General features: G+C 51.9%; 4 protein-coding genes across 4 annotated transcripts; 1 reads left to right on the top strand and 3 right to left on the bottom strand.

Moving 5' to 3' along the window:
- Nucleotides 1-1,266: 1,266 nt before the first annotated feature.
- Nucleotides 1,267-2,438, bottom strand: PpBr36_07324 (uncharacterized protein; the record flags this gene model as incomplete). Its single annotated transcript, XM_029894461.1, has 3 exons — nucleotides 1,267-1,709; nucleotides 1,784-2,297; nucleotides 2,391-2,438. The coding sequence occupies 3 exons, from the start codon at nucleotides 2,436-2,438 to the stop codon at nucleotides 1,267-1,269; spliced, it is 1,005 nt and encodes a 334-aa protein (XP_029748172.1).
- Nucleotides 2,439-3,577: 1,139 nt separating this feature from the next.
- PpBr36_07323 (uncharacterized protein) lies at nucleotides 3,578-4,611 on the bottom strand (the record flags this gene model as incomplete). Its single annotated transcript, XM_029894460.1, has 2 exons — nucleotides 3,578-3,774; nucleotides 4,566-4,611. 2 exons carry the CDS (start codon nucleotides 4,609-4,611, stop codon nucleotides 3,578-3,580), a joined length of 243 nt encoding a protein of 80 aa, XP_029748167.1.
- A 1,928-nt stretch (nucleotides 4,612-6,539) lies between these two features.
- Nucleotides 6,540-8,363, top strand: PpBr36_07322 (uncharacterized protein; the record flags this gene model as incomplete). Its single annotated transcript, XM_029894459.1, has 2 exons — nucleotides 6,540-6,632; nucleotides 6,690-8,363. 2 exons carry the CDS (start codon nucleotides 6,540-6,542, stop codon nucleotides 8,361-8,363), a joined length of 1,767 nt encoding a protein of 588 aa, XP_029748166.1.
- Nucleotides 8,364-10,491: 2,128 nt separating this feature from the next.
- On the bottom strand, nucleotides 10,492-13,697 carry PpBr36_07321 (uncharacterized protein; the record flags this gene model as incomplete). The annotated part of the gene is made up of 3 exons (XM_029894458.1): nucleotides 10,492-12,298; nucleotides 12,633-12,872; nucleotides 13,507-13,697. The coding sequence occupies 3 exons, from the start codon at nucleotides 13,695-13,697 to the stop codon at nucleotides 10,492-10,494; spliced, it is 2,238 nt and encodes a 745-aa protein (XP_029748204.1).
- Nucleotides 13,698-16,545: the final 2,848 nt, after the last annotated feature.

The raw sequence follows: 16,545 nt of genomic DNA, 5'->3' as shown, positions 1-16,545 counted from the left end.
TGTGGATTGATGAGGGGTCAAGCTGAGCTAGCTGCCTGCTCTCCTTTTCTTTGGAAACTCCGAGCCGTGGAGATGCAGGATATCGTGCAGCCGACGGCGAAAGGGGAATAAAAGGAAAAAAGAAAAAGAAAAAAAAAAAACATGCCGATAATCTTCACCATTGACAGCTTACGCATGGCAGTCAGCCCCAAAATCGAAGCGATGGTTATCAAAGTAGGAAAGTATAGGCTCCTCTTTTAGGGTACATATCCAATGATATGTGTGAAAACGAGTCATTGTTTACCGTCCTGCAAGGTCAGTCCTTTAGTGTACGTACGATTGTCGTCACTACCACGACATGGATGCTTTGCCCTACTGAACTGGGAAATAGGCATGCAGTACAATGCCTACAATAAGGTACGTACACTAAGATCTCCCCCACAGTTAACCGCGGGATGGTTGGACAAGATGAAGAAAGAAAAAGAAAAAGAAAAAGAAAAAGAAACAAGCAATGAGTTGACAGGGGTACAGTCCAACATGAACACGTACGGAGTAAAAGAAAAACAAAGTGCTACCTCGATTCAACCAGGAACGGACGGCGGGATACGGCGTTATCCTTCCATCACCTGCCACTTCATTTTATTCGCATAAAGGGGTTGAATTGATGGGTATGTTTATTCAACTAACATAAAGCCAAAGCACAGATGGACAGGCTAAATTACCTAGCTTGGACACTTACTCAGCGGTCATGGATGCAGTCAGGCCTTGCCTACATCACACCCACATGGTAGTATGGTGGTATACTGTAGATTACCACGTGAGCACCTATGTAGTCATCAACATGAGCCGAAACTTACTGCGGCTGAAGAACTCGGAGTCTTGCTGCTGCTGCTGGTCTGCACTAATGATGTCTAGTCTGAATCTCGCACGCGGGCATTATCCTTTGGAACGTCAGAACGCATGCATCCGAACCATTTATTCGCCAGGCAAGGCAGACACTAGATATGCAAAATATGGCTGAATACAAGCACGTGAGCTCCATGCCTTGCTTTGCAGGAACGAACTTGGACAATCTTAACTTGCTTCATCCGATCGTTTCCTCCCCAGCACCAATTATCAGGCACCTCTTTTCTCATAAGCACTGGGGGACCTTTGAAGTCCCGGGCTAAAGTTTGGAGGTTTCCTTGAACGGGCATTAGGCTATTGTTCTATTGTGTCGAAAACAAGCATCTGCAGCTTTCTCACATGCCCGGCTCGAGAAAGGAGAACACGAAAGAAGCCCCCCAGTTAGCTCCAGAGAACGCCTCTGCAGTTATCGCTTTTACACAAGCATTTGGTATAATCATTGTCCAGCGGTTCACCATCTGGCAAGACCTGGCCATCGACGTAATCGAATGTAAGTTCGTCGCCGTTTGCTATATCTCGGATAGCAAAAAATGCAAGGTCGTGCAGGTTCAGTTCGGCATGGGCGCCAACACGCGCAAAGATGCGCATGTTTGGGTCGCAGCTATGGTTAAAGAAGCGGGAAGGACCGCTTCGGTACTCTCCGTCGATTACCAGCCTGCTCTCGTCATCCTGTATCACTTCCCAGAACTTGTCCAGGTCGAAAAGATACAGGTCCTTTTTGCGGGTGGCCTTACGGCGCTCCACAGCCTCGCTGTCAGTAATCACCTCGCCAATATAGGTATCCACGAACTGGCCGCATTTGATATCGACTGTGGCCTTGACACCTGTTTCGCAGTGGCGGTCAACTTGTGCTTGCAGACACAGACAAGAGATGCAGGTTTCTCGAGCTCAAACTTACCCCATCCCCTTCCGTCATCGGTACGGAAAATCTGAAGAGGCAAGGTGCGGCCCCTTTCGACCACGCGGTTCGGGCAGTCTGGTCCACAGCTGCACTGCTCATGGCATTCGTAGATGGCTGTCCGGGTATCGAGGTAGCTTTCCCTCAGCAAGCCGGCTCTTTCGCCACTCGAATAATATGCGAACTTCTTGATGCGGCTATTACGGCTTTTGCGAGAATCTGCACCACCGTCGCTTTCAAGTCCAGAATCGGGGAGATCCGAGAGGCACTCGCAGCCACCGTACATGCAATCCTCGTTCGAGGTGCATTCGCAGCCGCTGAGGAAACTAGCCTCGGCGCGCGAGACACCCTTTCCGAGGATTCTTTCGGAAATAAAACGGAAATCGGCAGGTAGCGAAGCCCCATCGCCGGTGTCGTTAATGATCGAGATGGGGTATTTTTCATGGTTGGCAAAGGACCGCAATTGGCACCAGTGGCAGTTCTGGATCTCCGCCGAATTTAAGCCTATTGAAGGCTATTTGTCGTGTCAGACATGGATTGTAGGGCGAAAAGGGTCAAGCAGGTAGTCAACAGGACCGGATCTTGGTTTGGTATCAGGGCAACCTACATCCTGCCCTCCATGTTTGAAGAAGTGGCGCCTTGATGCTAGTTCCATGGGGTAAAAAATGGGAGATGCTTAGATGAGAAGAGTCTGACGTGAAAGGTGGTGATATTTCCGTTGATGCCAAATGATTACAAAATCAGTCTGCTAAGCATAAAATGAAGTGAAGAAAATCTGCCAGGATAGAGGGGAAACCCTTGTCTTTCCTCTACGCCATAGGTACAATGCGACACCAACAGCGGCATCGCGTGAAAGCGTTGTTTGATGGCAAGCTAACACCGCAACAGAATCTTAATGCGGGGCAGCGATCCACGCTCAACATTCTCATTGGACAGTAGAGGGGTGGGTTCATTTATTTGTCTTTTTTCGCATCCAAGACCTCATGGCACCTCAATTCTCATACCGAATCTATCACTTTCTCCAAATTCTGATGGACAAAAAACAGACATTGAAAACAGGAAATCAATAGCCAACCGTGCCAACCGTGCCAGCCCCTCGTTCATTATACTAAAACGCGCAGAATATCGACAAGAAGATGTCTAACCGAGTCCCAGATCGGCCGAACTCCATTGCAACGCCACAACTGCTCAGCAATCCCGCCCAACCTCATCACACCGCAATGTTGATAGGAAACGGGATGTGGCCAAGCAAACTCGCTAGCAGATTCGTCCCAGCCTTTCCAGTGCCGAGAATGAAGGACAATAAATCTCATCGATCTGCACTAAACCCTAAATCTGTTCGGATCGTTAACTGACCATGTATGATACGATCTGTCGCCAAGCGGCTTTATCGTTCGATCTCTGTGATATTCCTGTACGATCTCCTGTCCGATCTCTCTGGTATCTTTGCTGGATCACCCATCGCAGCTCTCCCGAGCGAGCTTTTTCGACCACTCACCCCCCCGCAGTTCAGCTTGGCCGCCCAAACACCTGCTTACATATCTTGGCTAAAGCGCTTGGCTGATGAGTTTTGGCAGCACCTCTCAACCTGGGCGCTTCTGAAATATGAGGGAGCCCATGTATGGGTGGATATGAAATCAAGATCTCGCCAGCTTCGCCAGATTTACAGGGCGCCATTATGATCGATGGGCTAGGGCTTGCATGGAGCATATCAACGCTTAGCCCGATTTAGTGACTGAGCGCGAACACCCAGCTCCCTCTGGACTAGTATGTTCACCCCTTGCCGTTGCTTCTTCAAATCGGACCCGACCGATCAGAAACAGGGTGCTGCAGCCCAAGGTGGATCATAATGAGCTGGCCATTTGAGAGGCGCTGGAGCTTGCGTGAACTGCTAAACGCCTCATTGGGACTCGCCTTGTGGCTGTCAACAATTTCCAGCTCAGCAAGTGGTGACCCTTGTTCTGGGCAAACTTCAGAACTCCACCTGCAAACTGAACCCAAGCATACGAGACAAGATCGTAAGTCTTCTCAATCGTTGATTCTTAGACCTCGTCTATGGCTTGAAACGTGGACGAACTTGAGGACGGTCTCGGCGTTTTACCCCTAATATGGCCCTTCGTAAAGTATTGTTATATTGGGTAGCGCGTGATGTAGTCTGCATCCCCAGTCAGATGCAAACCTCTAGAACTCACTGTCTCACATTAACTATATTTCGGGTATGCAGGACAATCTGGTCAAGGACATCTATCTACAGGGCTGGACAAGGTTTGGAGCATGGCTTCCACATGAAGTCATCCAGATGCTCAACCTTGCACACCGCTGCTTTTGTCGAGTACGGAACTCGGCAAGGTTGGGCCTGTCTTATAACCCGTCAGCCACTCACATTGTCACGAAGAAAGTTGGTAACAAATCATTACTGGCTTGCTTCGTCATGTGCTGTGCCATGTTGCCGTACTGCGTAGCCTGTCAAGGCTTTGCAGGTGTAAAGGCTAAGGAAGGGGTTGTTGAGACCTTCTCTTGACTGACATGTCCCTTGTTCCAGGGCTTGACGGTCCTTGCCTAGCCAGGCACCGAGCAGGGTGCTGCCTATTTGACAGTAGCTAGCTTGATATCTATTCTCAGCTATGGCGCACTGGGCGGCATGGCTTGAACGGTTCGCACCAATGCAAAGCTCAAGAACGACTACCAGGATGTTCGTAGTAAGACCGGACCAACAACATCAACGTCAGGTGGAATCACCTGCAAACTAACCAATCAATCATTACGAGCACCCACTACCAACCATATGACACAGGATAACAGCTGGCCCAGTCATATAGCAGCCTCATTATGGGGGATACATATAGTAATATGACCACCCTTTTCGCCAACGAGCTACGCTAAGTGGTGTGTCGATTAACGGACTGATAGGAGACCTTCAAATGATGACCAAAACTGCTTGCTTTATGCATCCAAGTACCACGGGCGTTATCGATTACGCGTGCACAATATATACGACTCCACCAGACACTCAGCCTTTTTGTGTAGTCGATCACAATATTGTACAGGCTTTTTTTTTTTTTTTTTTTTTTTGTCCCTTCCCGCCTGGTCACGGCGGCTCGATCCGCGGCCCAGGTAGGTAATTTATCACATTTCAGCTTTTCGAGGAAGCTAGGGTGGGTTCGTTTTTCCCCCAGAAGGTCATCCACCCCACCCACCACACGACGTCGGGGAACGAGTTGCGCGCTTCCGGTAGCGACATTGCTTGTGCATCCTCTGGAGAAGGCCCTTCACTGTTTTCACAAGAGTGCACTCGCAGGGACCTCGATAACACTAAACCTAGATCAAGCCTGGGCGCTGCATCGGGGGAGGCAGCACCCTAGGCAAGGGAATGAGCAGAATCAGAAGCAATTATACGCTACCCTTTACCAACAAGATATGGACGGATCAGCAATCGGAACACGTAGATTCCCGGCATAGTTGATTCCGAAGCCGACACACCTGCTGAGCACTTGACCGATTCAATCACCGGGCTTTGCCAGGGAAATAAAAAAAAAAAAAAAAATGTGTAAGCAAACGCCGGGGCAGGTCATCCAGGGCCCCAATTCACGCCATCAAGAAACCATGATCCACTACCATAATGCATATCACACTTCCTGAACCCACTTCCATTACAACATTTCACAACCCCTCCACGCCACCACGGGGGCACCGGGAAGCTTGCCGCGAACCAACAATCTGAGCAAGTCGGAGCGGTAAAGCCATCGGGTACGGAGAAGCTACGATACACTGCTCCACGTTCAACTCGTGTCCCGGATCAAACGAATATTTGGTGTTGGTGCTATGGGGTCTTTTTTTTTTTTTTCTTTTCCTTTGTAATGTCACTAGGACTACTCTTTGGTGCTTGTGGAGAAAACAATATTTGGGGGTGTGCCGAGGCGTCAAGCGAGAGCACGGATCCGGCTGTGTTGGTTTGATTTCTTTTTACCTCATCTTCATTTTTTTTTTTCCCCTCTGTTCCTTTACTACCCTCTTTCTCCTTGCTTACAGGCTTGGCCTATGCTCACACATTCGATCTGGCGGAGACAAGGCTTTTCCTGTTGTGCGGCCACAGCCTATCCTTAGCCTGCAAGCCTAGCCCGCCCACCTCATGACAACTTCCTATCTCATCCTCCCGCATGCGTGTGGCGTCTTTACCGGCTAGATTCTCCCCACCCGTTGGCGGTACATCCACATTGGGCCCCTTATGGTCTCCTTGGCCCTCCTTGCATATAGCTTTGTCGCGCTGCACACCACGGGATAATGATAAAAGCCAAAAAAAGAAAGGAGTGAAGAAAGAAAGGAGAAAAAGAAGAAGAAAAAAGCAACACGGCAGCCCAGTTGGGCCATCCATGCTTCTGCCTCGATCTCCCGACTGCCAGCAGCAGATGTACGGGGTATTTTTTGCAAGTAGGAACTCGCCGCTAAGCGATTTCCACACCGCAAGCTCGAAACTACCAAACGTACCAACCCCAGATCTCACAGACTCTTCATACCTGGAGCGCCCCTACTCTACGTCTTCGATGTCTATAATGTCCTTTTCTGACATAGCACCTTTTTGTCCACTGCCATCAGGTAGATACGTGCCTGCCACCCTGGAGCGGATTAGAATAATAGCCATTGGGTCCTTAATTGTTGCTCCCTCGCTCACTTGAACTGGCATCTATCTTCAATACCCCTGATGTCAAGATTCATATCAGCTGCTGAGGTAGCCACGGACTTCCCACCGACACACATGATGGGAAGCTCAACAACGGTGACCACGACGGGTCAACATCCGACTATGTTCTATCCCCAAGGGACGGCAAAGGTCGTCGCGTCTAGCTGCAAGGTACAAGGACCACCACACCCACTTACGCCGCCATCTTGTCGAACAGACAGCCTCCAGCCCCGTCCTACAAGGGACGGCCGGCCACCTGAGACGGAAATGCCGACGATACTTCCACTTTGGAGCCAGACGGCTCCTCGCGACTTTGTGTCGTATTCCATGTGCTTCCCCTTCCAAGCCAGCGCTTCGTCGACTGCGCGAGAAGCAGCCCGGGCACACCTTCTACGATCACTGCACCGGTTGGCTGACACAAGACCCGAGTTTGCTGGAAACCTACGACTCTCGACTGCTCCGGATCAGCCTGGTTGGCTGGTGTGGCACAAGCACAAAGCAAAGGCCGTGTCCGTCGGTCCCCATGACCAGCCCGGCGATGGCATCTACGCCACCTTTGAGGACATCTCGGCTACCTTTGATTACACGTACGATGAGTTGCGGAAGCGAGGGTTTCCACCTGCAGCATTTACACACGGTCGTTTCGCGTTGGGCATCAACGCAAACCCAGCAGACCCTGGTGCCCAACCAAAGAACCCCGCAGGCGTCGGCGGTGCTCCGAAGCGGAAAGGCGTCCCGGTCCTCATCTTCCGGACCTTTTTCATCAAGGGGGGACTGCTTCTGCTCTCACACCTCCACCACGCCTTTGGGGACGGCGAGTGCGTTCGAGTTCTTCTCGACTGCCTGGGGGCAGCGACGAGAGATGTTACAGTCAGGCATCCACCCGGCTGGACCCTCACCCTGCCGGATATAGTGAAGAATAAGGCCCACGACAGCGCGGGGAGAGGGGTCGGGGCGCTGGCCAAAGACTGTCCCGAGTATCACTACGTGGCTAACAAGATGGTCGGTCCGACACAGCCCGTGCTAAGGCAAGGCGGGTTCGACATGTCAAAGGTTGCGACGGATGCCAAAGTTTTTGTCTTTACCGAAACCACGCTCTTGAGGCTCAGGGAAAAGCTGAGGCCTCGAAACCGCGTTGGTGAGACGATCGGACCGATGCCGTCCATCTACGTGTGCATTTCCGCACTGGCATGGGCTCATATTGCGCTCGCCCGACACGAAACGGAAAGTCGAGAAGACGGCGTGGATGCGACGGCCAATGCGACGCTCATGAACCCGGTGAACTGGATCAAGCGCATGAAATCGGTCGAGGAGGCCTCACCGGGCTCGCAAACAAACGTCCGCACCAACGGTGTACCCAACGCAGCCCTCAGCGGCTACATCACACCACCCGGCGAGCCGCGCATCAAGGTCGACGAGTACTTTGGCAATGCCACGACAAAATGCCTGACCACCGTTCCATCCCAAAAGCTCCTGGACGCGGCCCGCAACCGCGACCTCGGCGACCTGAGCGACCTGTCAGCGGCCATACGGCGCAGCATATCGGAGGTGGACGGCAGCTACGTCGACGCCCGGACGCGGCTGTACGGCGCCCTGACCGACTACCGCACGCTTGGGCTCGAGGACGACCCGCGGCTGTGGCACGACCTCCAGGTCAACACGTGGCGACCGTTTGGGGGCGACGCCGTCTTTGACATACCCGGGGTCGGCGGGCCTTGCAAGCCGGAGAGCATCCGCAAGGCCATGGTAGGCGGCAGGTGCGATTACCGCAATGCCATCATCCTACCGGCGGCGGAGGGCTCGACTGACCACGAACTGTTTGTGAGCCTGCCCAAGGTTGCGCTGGATGCTCTCTGCCGCGACCAAGGGTTCATGATGTGGGTCGACAGAGTGGCTGGCTGAAAAAAGGAGGGAGTGTGTGGGGAAGTGTTTGGTGTGTACGTACTTATGTGTGTGTGTGTGTGTGTGTGTGTACGTGGTACGGGGGATCGACTTTCCGTAATTCCGAATATTATGTAGAGGGGTGTGTGTGTGTGTGTGTGTGTGTGTGTGTGGGACAATGCGAGGCAAAGTTACCTAAACAACAAAAAAGAAAAAGAGATCGGAAAAGCAACAGTATCACAGCTCGATGACGACAAAAGCACATCGGGGCATTGGGAAAGGCGCATTTGGGGGAGGGGGGGTCTGTCTCGCTTATCTGTGTCGCAAGCAAATCGGGGTCGATTGATCCCAGCAATCAATCGCAAACCACAAACAACGAATAACAATTCCTTGATTCAAAGTTTCTACCTTCTGTCACCTGCGCTCTGCAGTGTCGAGAAACGAAGAAGCAAGAGAAGGAGAAAAAAAAAAAAGGCTGCATCGATTTGTTCTCGCTTGCGCACGATTTACTCCACATGACGGACATGATCGGAATTTTGTATAAGTGAGATTTAGCCTGAAGCATGACGATCTGGTGTGGCTCCATGATTTTTGGTTGGGAGGGAATCACAAAAAAAAAAAAAAAAAAAAAAAAAAAAAAAAAAAAAAAGAAAAGAAAAATCAGAATGAAAAAGCAAGAGTACCAAAAAAACAGCCAGAACAGAAACAAGTAAAAGAAAAAAAAGACAGAAACAAAAATAGGGGGGGAAATATTTTTTTACAGAAGAAATTCCCAAGAAACAAAGGATCACGAACCCTTTTAGAGTCGGGCGCCGCCGCAGGCCCCCCTCCCCCCTTGGGAAGAATACAGGGTTCGTATGCGAGCAAAGGGTCTGTTTTCGATGGCCCCCCGGTGCCCAGAGAATGGACATGGTAAGGACCACCTCCACTCGTTCGCAGTTTTGATTTTGATTTCGATTTTTTTTCCCACCCTTCGTCACTCGTCACTGACTGATGGCGATATGCCCCGTTGAGAACTAGGCGATAAGATGATCGAGGGACATTTCATGCTGCTTAGCTTTGCGTCGGCAGCTCGGATCTCAACGGCGAGAAGGGTAATCTGTCTATCGCGTAAGTTTGCTCCTTGCAATTAAGCAAGCAAGCAAGCAAGTAAGCAAGCAAGCAAGCAAGCGAGAGGGCCCGACGGGGCGTAAAATCCAACCTCTGCTTTGTGCTACAATCCACGATGGGTATGCATGTCGTGCATATCATGTGGTTTACCCCCCCTTTGTGTTTTCTTGTGGGGGGCGGGCCGGCGACCGTTTTCCGGCGTTACCCATCAGGGAAAACTAAGCACTGGTCCAGATCTACACCTGCTTTGGTTGTCTTTTTTTTCTGGTTTCTGGGTCAAGACGTTCTAGGCTCGATCTAGTCTGGTCTAGACTAGGAGCATGCAAGTTGCCGTTCGTTCGTCATCAGAGAAAAAAAACAAAAAAAAAAAAAAAAAAAAAAAAAAAAGAAGCCAGAAGAACGGGTCCCGTCCGCTGTGTAACGTGTTTGTGCAACAATGGCTGCATCACTAGTTTGGCCAATCTCTACATCGTGGCCTTCAGCCGGGGTCGGATCGATCTTCCATCGCATGGCCAACGAATCAAATAACACCGCCGACGGCGCTCATGCCTCGTTCGCATCCACAGTGTGCCAGGCGTCTGGGACAAACCATGAATACCCAAAAGCTCCATGGTTGCTTACCCCCGGTATGAAATCGGGGTGGCCTATGTTTCGCTATCACGTCAAGAGCGTGGCAACAGGTGTTGTTTACCATGGTACAACCCAGTCTTGGTATCAATATTTGTGGGGGGATATGTCTGTCTTCTAGGCTTCAGGCAGAAGAAATTTGGGAATAGTCACACAGTGACTATGTTCAATGGTATATGCGCCTTGTACAATGTGCCCATAGGCAGGAAAAAAAAAAAAAATATGGCTAAAGAAAAAAAAAGACAAGAGAGAAATAACCGCTAAACCAGAAAGAAAACAACATAGAAAACCCAGTCCAGAATAATAAAAGGTTACTGCAACTGGTTACTCATCATCTCCAATCTGACATAGTTTATCCCAACGCCCAGATCTTTCAAAACAGCTGGCTCGAACGAATGCCGACTAAAACATCCTAGTATCCAGTCACCCGCTTGACCCACAACGTCGTCGGCTCGTACTCGCCGGTCCTGTCGATGCGCTTGTAAGCACGGTGAAGCTTGATGCCCAAATCGTACTCCTCCCGCTGCACCTCGGCGAGTTCCATCTTAAGGGCCTCAACCTTTTTCCTTTCGATCTCGCGTTTGCGCAGAACCTCCGACGACGCCATTATGTTGTCCGTCGGCATGAGCTCCGTCATCTGCTTGATACACCGCGTCAGGTTGAGGCGCCGGTTCGCGAGGCCTCGGAGCTGGGCGTTAAGTTGATCGACGCGGTCCTTGGCCGTCGTCTCGGGAGGTGCCGGTGGCAGGGTCTTGTGAATGGACCCCGCCATCGAGCTTCGTCGCGCGTGGCCGCCGTCATAGTCGCTGGAGGACTTGGAGCTCACTGCAGCCATTCCCAGGGCCTTGCGGTCTCGGTTCGCCCATTGACCACCACCGAGGCTGATCTTGATGGGTTCGTCATCGCTGGAAGGAGTTGTGCTTCCGCTGCCGCCGTTGCGAAGCTTGGGCCTCATACGGCCCATGACACCCCCGTCCCTCGAAGGACTCTCGTTCCGTCCATAGTCGTCACCCAGAGTTCGCGGTGCCCCGGCGGCGTCGTAGCTGGGTTCTGGGGACTTGGGCGATAAATAAGCCCAATCGCCATGCGCTCCAGCGTTGAATGTGTTCGAATTTGCGTGAGGGAGTTTATTTGTGGCGGCATATGTCTCGTAGTTGAAGGGGTCGCTCTGGGAATATCTCGAGTTAATGCTGTTTTGCTGCTGTTGCAGCGACAGCTGCGACGGCGTAGGCTTCCTTCGAACTGCCGAAGTTGGACTTGTCGACTCTGGGCTGAGAGGATACATTGGATTCGGCGATGTGGCTGCCGTATCTTCGGGGGCTACAGCTTGACCACTCGGCTGGGGAGGACTTGGATAATTCGCTGGGGGGATGTTCGCCTCTTCATTCTCTTGCTCTTCTGGCGGAGGAGGGTGCGACGAGGGGTCCATTTGCTGTCTAGTTTCGCGTGGGGATCGTAGCGTTTCAGGGGCGGCCGGGCTAGCAGGGGGGCTGGCCATGACGTTGCTCAGCCCAGCCGCAACGGGCGAAGATGTGGCACCAGGACTCGCCAAACTTCTTTTGGTCTGCTTGCGAGGAATCTTCAGCGGGGCCACGTCTGGAGTGTCGTGCACAGGCTTCACGATTGCTGACCGTCCACTACCACCCTTCCACTCGGGACGATCTGCCGCGGCAAAGGCACTCGCAGCCGGGTCGTACGCCGTAGGTGAAGACATGGGAGACGGAGTTCGCCTCGGGGGTGTTTGGGCAGCAGGAGCACGCAGTGCCTTTTCTGCACCGCCCGTGGCGAACCCTGGCGGCGCGATCCTTCTCACGCGCTCTCCAAATGGGGTGGATGTGCTAATGGCCGGGGCGGCCGAAGCAGCCGCTCGCGGCGGGCTATCGCCAAATTCTTTGGCGTATTCGGCCGGCTTGACCTGGCTTGGTCTTCCCTTCTCGCTCGAAGTCAGTTCTCCAGTGGCTGGATCCCATCTCACTTCGCCACCGTGGTAGCCGCGTTTCGACAGCTCGGTCGGCTTGGGCTGAGGCAATCGCATCTTGTCACGAGATTTCGACTCGCGGAGTTGCGAACTGGCGGCATCCATTTTTTGACGACGCTCGCGACGTAATGACGGTATGTTGTTTCGCATAACCTGAGAGAAACTTGGTGGTTGAGACATTTTGCCGTTGTATATCTCGTCGTCTTCGTCGATTGGGCTTATGTCGGGTACAGGGAGGGCCCTAGGAACGAGTTTCATTTTAGCCTCATGTGTGTACTAGAAGACACCAAAGCAAACAGTCTGACGGGCACAATGTAGATCGGGTTGCTGAGTGGATGGCATAATAACTCCGTAGAGATTATGCCATTTCACCGAACACTGCACCGGGAATGTCGAGGTTCTTTGTAAGTGCCCTTTTTTTTCGCCCCAAAAAGCCATGCAGCGGGCTGTTGTCGGGAGTGTGCCCTGCATCGCTAAAGCTCCTATCATACCCTGAATCGCGGGATGTGTCCTGCACTGCCAAGCAAGCACTCGCCTGCCTGCAGCCACAAGATGGGATGAATACTCTCACTTACCCATGCCTTGGCGTAGTCTCTTCTGGTGATGAAGGAGGCGAGATTTCGTCGCCGTCGTTAAAAGTGTAGCTCCTCCTTGGCGGCGCCGTCGATACTGGGGCGAAACTGGTGTGGATAGGACTTGGCTGAGAGTATACGGATGAGGCGGGACGCCGGTTAGAGCCGGCCGAGTTTCGATGTGCGTAGTTGCGATGTTGACTTTGGCCGGGCACTTGTTCTATGACGGATGCAGAGTTGTCGCTGTGAGTTTTCCGAGGTGCTCAGGTTAGTTTATTATTATTATCATTCTTCTTTTTTTTCCGGTTACGTGAATGTACGTCATGAGGCAGCAAGTCATGAAGAAATGCAAAGTACGAAGCTTGGGTTTTAGAAGCAAAAGGCAAAAGCGCCGGCGACGAAAGTGCCAGACGCGACTGGGATTATGAGGGGGTTGATGGAGCTCCTGAACAAGGACAAGGACCAACGTCGGCTAGAGGAACAGCCCCGCCGCCTGCCACCTAGAACCGCTTAGTTTTAGGTGACGATGAGCGGCGTCAGGGGTGTTCTAAATTACGGGAATCAAAAATAAATGCATGGCCTATTTCGGCTTGTTTCTGATGCCTGACTGGCGTCTTCCATGCCTTCTCCAGTTATAACTTATAACAAAGCCAACTGGCGGCGGCGGCGGCCGATCTCAGCTCAGCAAAGAAAAAGTTTGGCTGCATCAAACCGAACGCGGCCCTGCAGTGGCTTTTTGATCTGAAGTTGCTGACTGGCAGCAGGGCGGAAGAAAACAAGAGATGATTTCCCAGATCGGCGCAAAACCGACAAGAGACTGCCCAGAAACAACGCAAATGACACCAAGACGACATGTTTGTGAAACGACTCGACTCACTAAAAGTGTAACGGCTGCTCGAATTCTCGTGCTGGGCGAGGCGGCGGCACTCCTCCCTGGACCGAGTAGCTGTAGCCAGCCCCGCCAGCGTATGCGTTCTTGTCCAGACCAAATTGCGGACGCTGTTTGTGCTGCTGTTGGGATCGGCCACCGAGCTTTTGAGGCACGGCGCCCTTGAACCTGTCCCACATGGCCACAGGTTGCCGAGAGCAGGCAGTCGAGTCCGTAGCCGAGAGGCAACTGGAAATACGGCTGATGGCCCTTGATCTGCCGCTTTGTTAAGCTGCAAGCAGAAACGAAGGCCAACGACAGGGTGACAATGTTGTCGGTCTGGCTGACTCCGGGATCTGCTCTGGGGAGTCACGACCTTCTGAATGATGTGCGCATGAATTAGCGATCGAGGGAGTTCCTTGTCGGCCTGTCCTGCGAAACTATGCAGGTCGTCCGTCCTGCGCGCAGATGATGAGCCGAATGCAGCGTTTATTGATGCTGGAACAAAACCCAAGAGGAGCTTCAAGTCGAACCTCGCGACCTAGTTTTCTCTTCTTTTTTTTTTGCCTGGAAGTGGACGTCTCCCCTGTTTTTAAAAAGACGTAATGTCTGCAGTTAGCACAGCACAGCATAGCCATTTCTGCAAAGTCCATTCCCTGGTCAATGCGATGGAAGCAATATATGCGTAAAGGTTAATTAAAAGCTGACTGGCAGCAAGCAGCCAACACCGCGATCTGGCATAGAGGAAGCCCGTACAAGGATAAACCTGTTGCGGCGGACGACTCGGTTACTCTGTATGGGAAGGTGAATAAAGTGAGTGGGGATCTGACTCTTGACTTATCTGTACGCACTTCAGGCGTTAACTTTGATGTACTGTGCTCGTAGAATAGACGACATGGAGGTTGCCGGCTTTTGTGTTGTGGTATTTTTGGATTGACCGTTTGGTTGCGTCAAAGGTTGATGGTTTCACTTCCCAAGATGCTCTTGTCGCGCCTTGCTGTTCGGTCCCGCACCACCCAGTGGCCAGCAGCAAACTGAGGCCCTACAAGCGTTGGCGGTGCAGTGGGCAGGCACGCAGGGCTCTCCGCGTTCCAGGCGGGATTGAGCGGGTGGCGTCCCTGCTTTTTCTTCTTTTCAAACGTCGGAGTTCTCTGTGAATTTCTGGGGATGGATGTGCTTTGGTTTATTTGTGTTTTTGTTTGTTTTTTTCTGTTTCTTTTTGAAAAGACGAACCCTTTCGCCAATCGTCGTTCCGCAATGGATGGGAGGGGTTTTGGTTGTCACCTCTGCTGCCTGTGACTGGGCCCTTGTGACGAATCGATGGCAATTTCCAGATTCAATATGCGTCGAGGCACAGCCACCATCTAAATGCGATGCATTGGATCCTTTTTACGGAAACGAGCGGAATTCGGTTGAGAACTTTTTTTTTCCCCTTCAGGTCCAGTAAATTTGGGCTGTAAGAGAAACATTCGACTTTTTTAATCGAGTTGGCCCGCCTCGATGGATGGTCAGCCGATCCGGCTGGCCTAAACTGTCTAGCTCCAAGCTATGGTAAATTACATGGTTCCTAACTCGGAATCATTCTGACCAGGAGGCCACTGCGAAACGACTGCTGCCGTTGAATACGGTGTCGCAGCTGCTTACCTTGCTCACCTGCAGTAAATAGGTTGTAAATTGCAACGTTGGTATGCCAAGGCGTCAAGTGTGGGGTTTGGGTGCTACATGCAACGCGCTGGGGCCCAGTAGTCAGAGGTCCCTGAAGACAAAAGTAGCACCGGTCAACATTCTACGTTGAATGAATTGGATGAGCATGTCAACGAGAGCCAACGCTCTGTCCCCGACAGGCATCCGTCATCTTTCACACTGGCGCGAATACGACGGACGCACTCCAAGGTCGAAACAAAAACAGCGCTGGCCATTCAATTTCATCCATTGTCACAGGTTCCAGACTCTCGGTTTCCACAAAACGTTTCGTCGGATGCTAGCGGCAAAGGGCTAATTAAGGTACGAGGTGGTAACATTCAATGCAACCAACTCCTAGGTCCGCACTTCTTTGTTTCAGAATTCACCATTCTTGATGGCAAGTGGCGATCGGGCCATTTAACAGCCAACCAATTGAGTTTGTATGGAAATGGCCCAGGCCGCGGCTACAACACAAAACCTAAAAGATTGGAAAGCTCGCGAGGAAAACTTGTCAAATGCCAAATGCACCTCACCACTTCTACCAGCCGTTATCGTCTAATGTACTTGTACTGATAAACAGGAGGATGGGGTAGAAGTTTCCGGACCGGCAATCCTTTATGCGACAGTGCTGGCCATCGGGTTCTGTGCTTCCAGACCATATCTCCTATCCGCCCCGGACTTTTGCTTTGAAACCACTATCATTAATCATTCCGACGGGGGCTGTAGTGGGTGCAGTGAGATGACCAGCTAGCATTACTAGAATAGCATTCCTGGAACAGCATATTTAGCATTCATGGAAAGAACCAATTTCCATGATAGTACTTCAAAGCATAAATATATATATAAGTGCAATACTATGCTTGGTACATGTCTTGAAGCGATTTCGCACATGTGAAAAAAAAAAAAAAAAAAAAGCAAAATGCAGTCATGCTATATCCTATTCTAAGCAGTGGCAACAACAGAAACAACCGGTGGCGCTCTCTCTTCCCCTGAACCGCAGCCCCACCTAGTGATAGTTCCCGCCGTGATCACGCCCACCGCGCCTCCACAACTTCGCCACGTTCGCCCTGCCCTCGTCTCCCAGGTCCTTGCCCCCCGATCCCGCCGACGGTCCTCCTCTCCAGCCTTGCGCTCTCGGCATCGTCGTTGGGGAACCTTGTCGCGACTCCCTCGCCGAAGCTCTCGCCCTCGGCCACGTACACGACCTCGCCGCCGACCATGGTCAGCAACACCCTGTTGCGCCCGGCCTCCTCCCCGGGCACTGAAAAGTGGTCGCGCTCCAGCACCGCCAGGTCCGTGAGCTTGCCCGTCTCCAACGACCGATGTACGCCTTGGCCTGGAGGAAACGCGCCCCGGCGTTGGTGG

The sequence above is a fragment of the Pyricularia pennisetigena genome, chromosome 1 (assembly GCF_004337985.1).
Source record: "Pyricularia pennisetigena strain Br36 chromosome 1, whole genome shotgun sequence".
Classification (NCBI taxonomy): Eukaryota; Fungi; Ascomycota; class Sordariomycetes; order Magnaporthales; family Pyriculariaceae; genus Pyricularia; species Pyricularia pennisetigena.
This window is presented reverse-complemented; position numbering and strand designations above follow the sequence as displayed.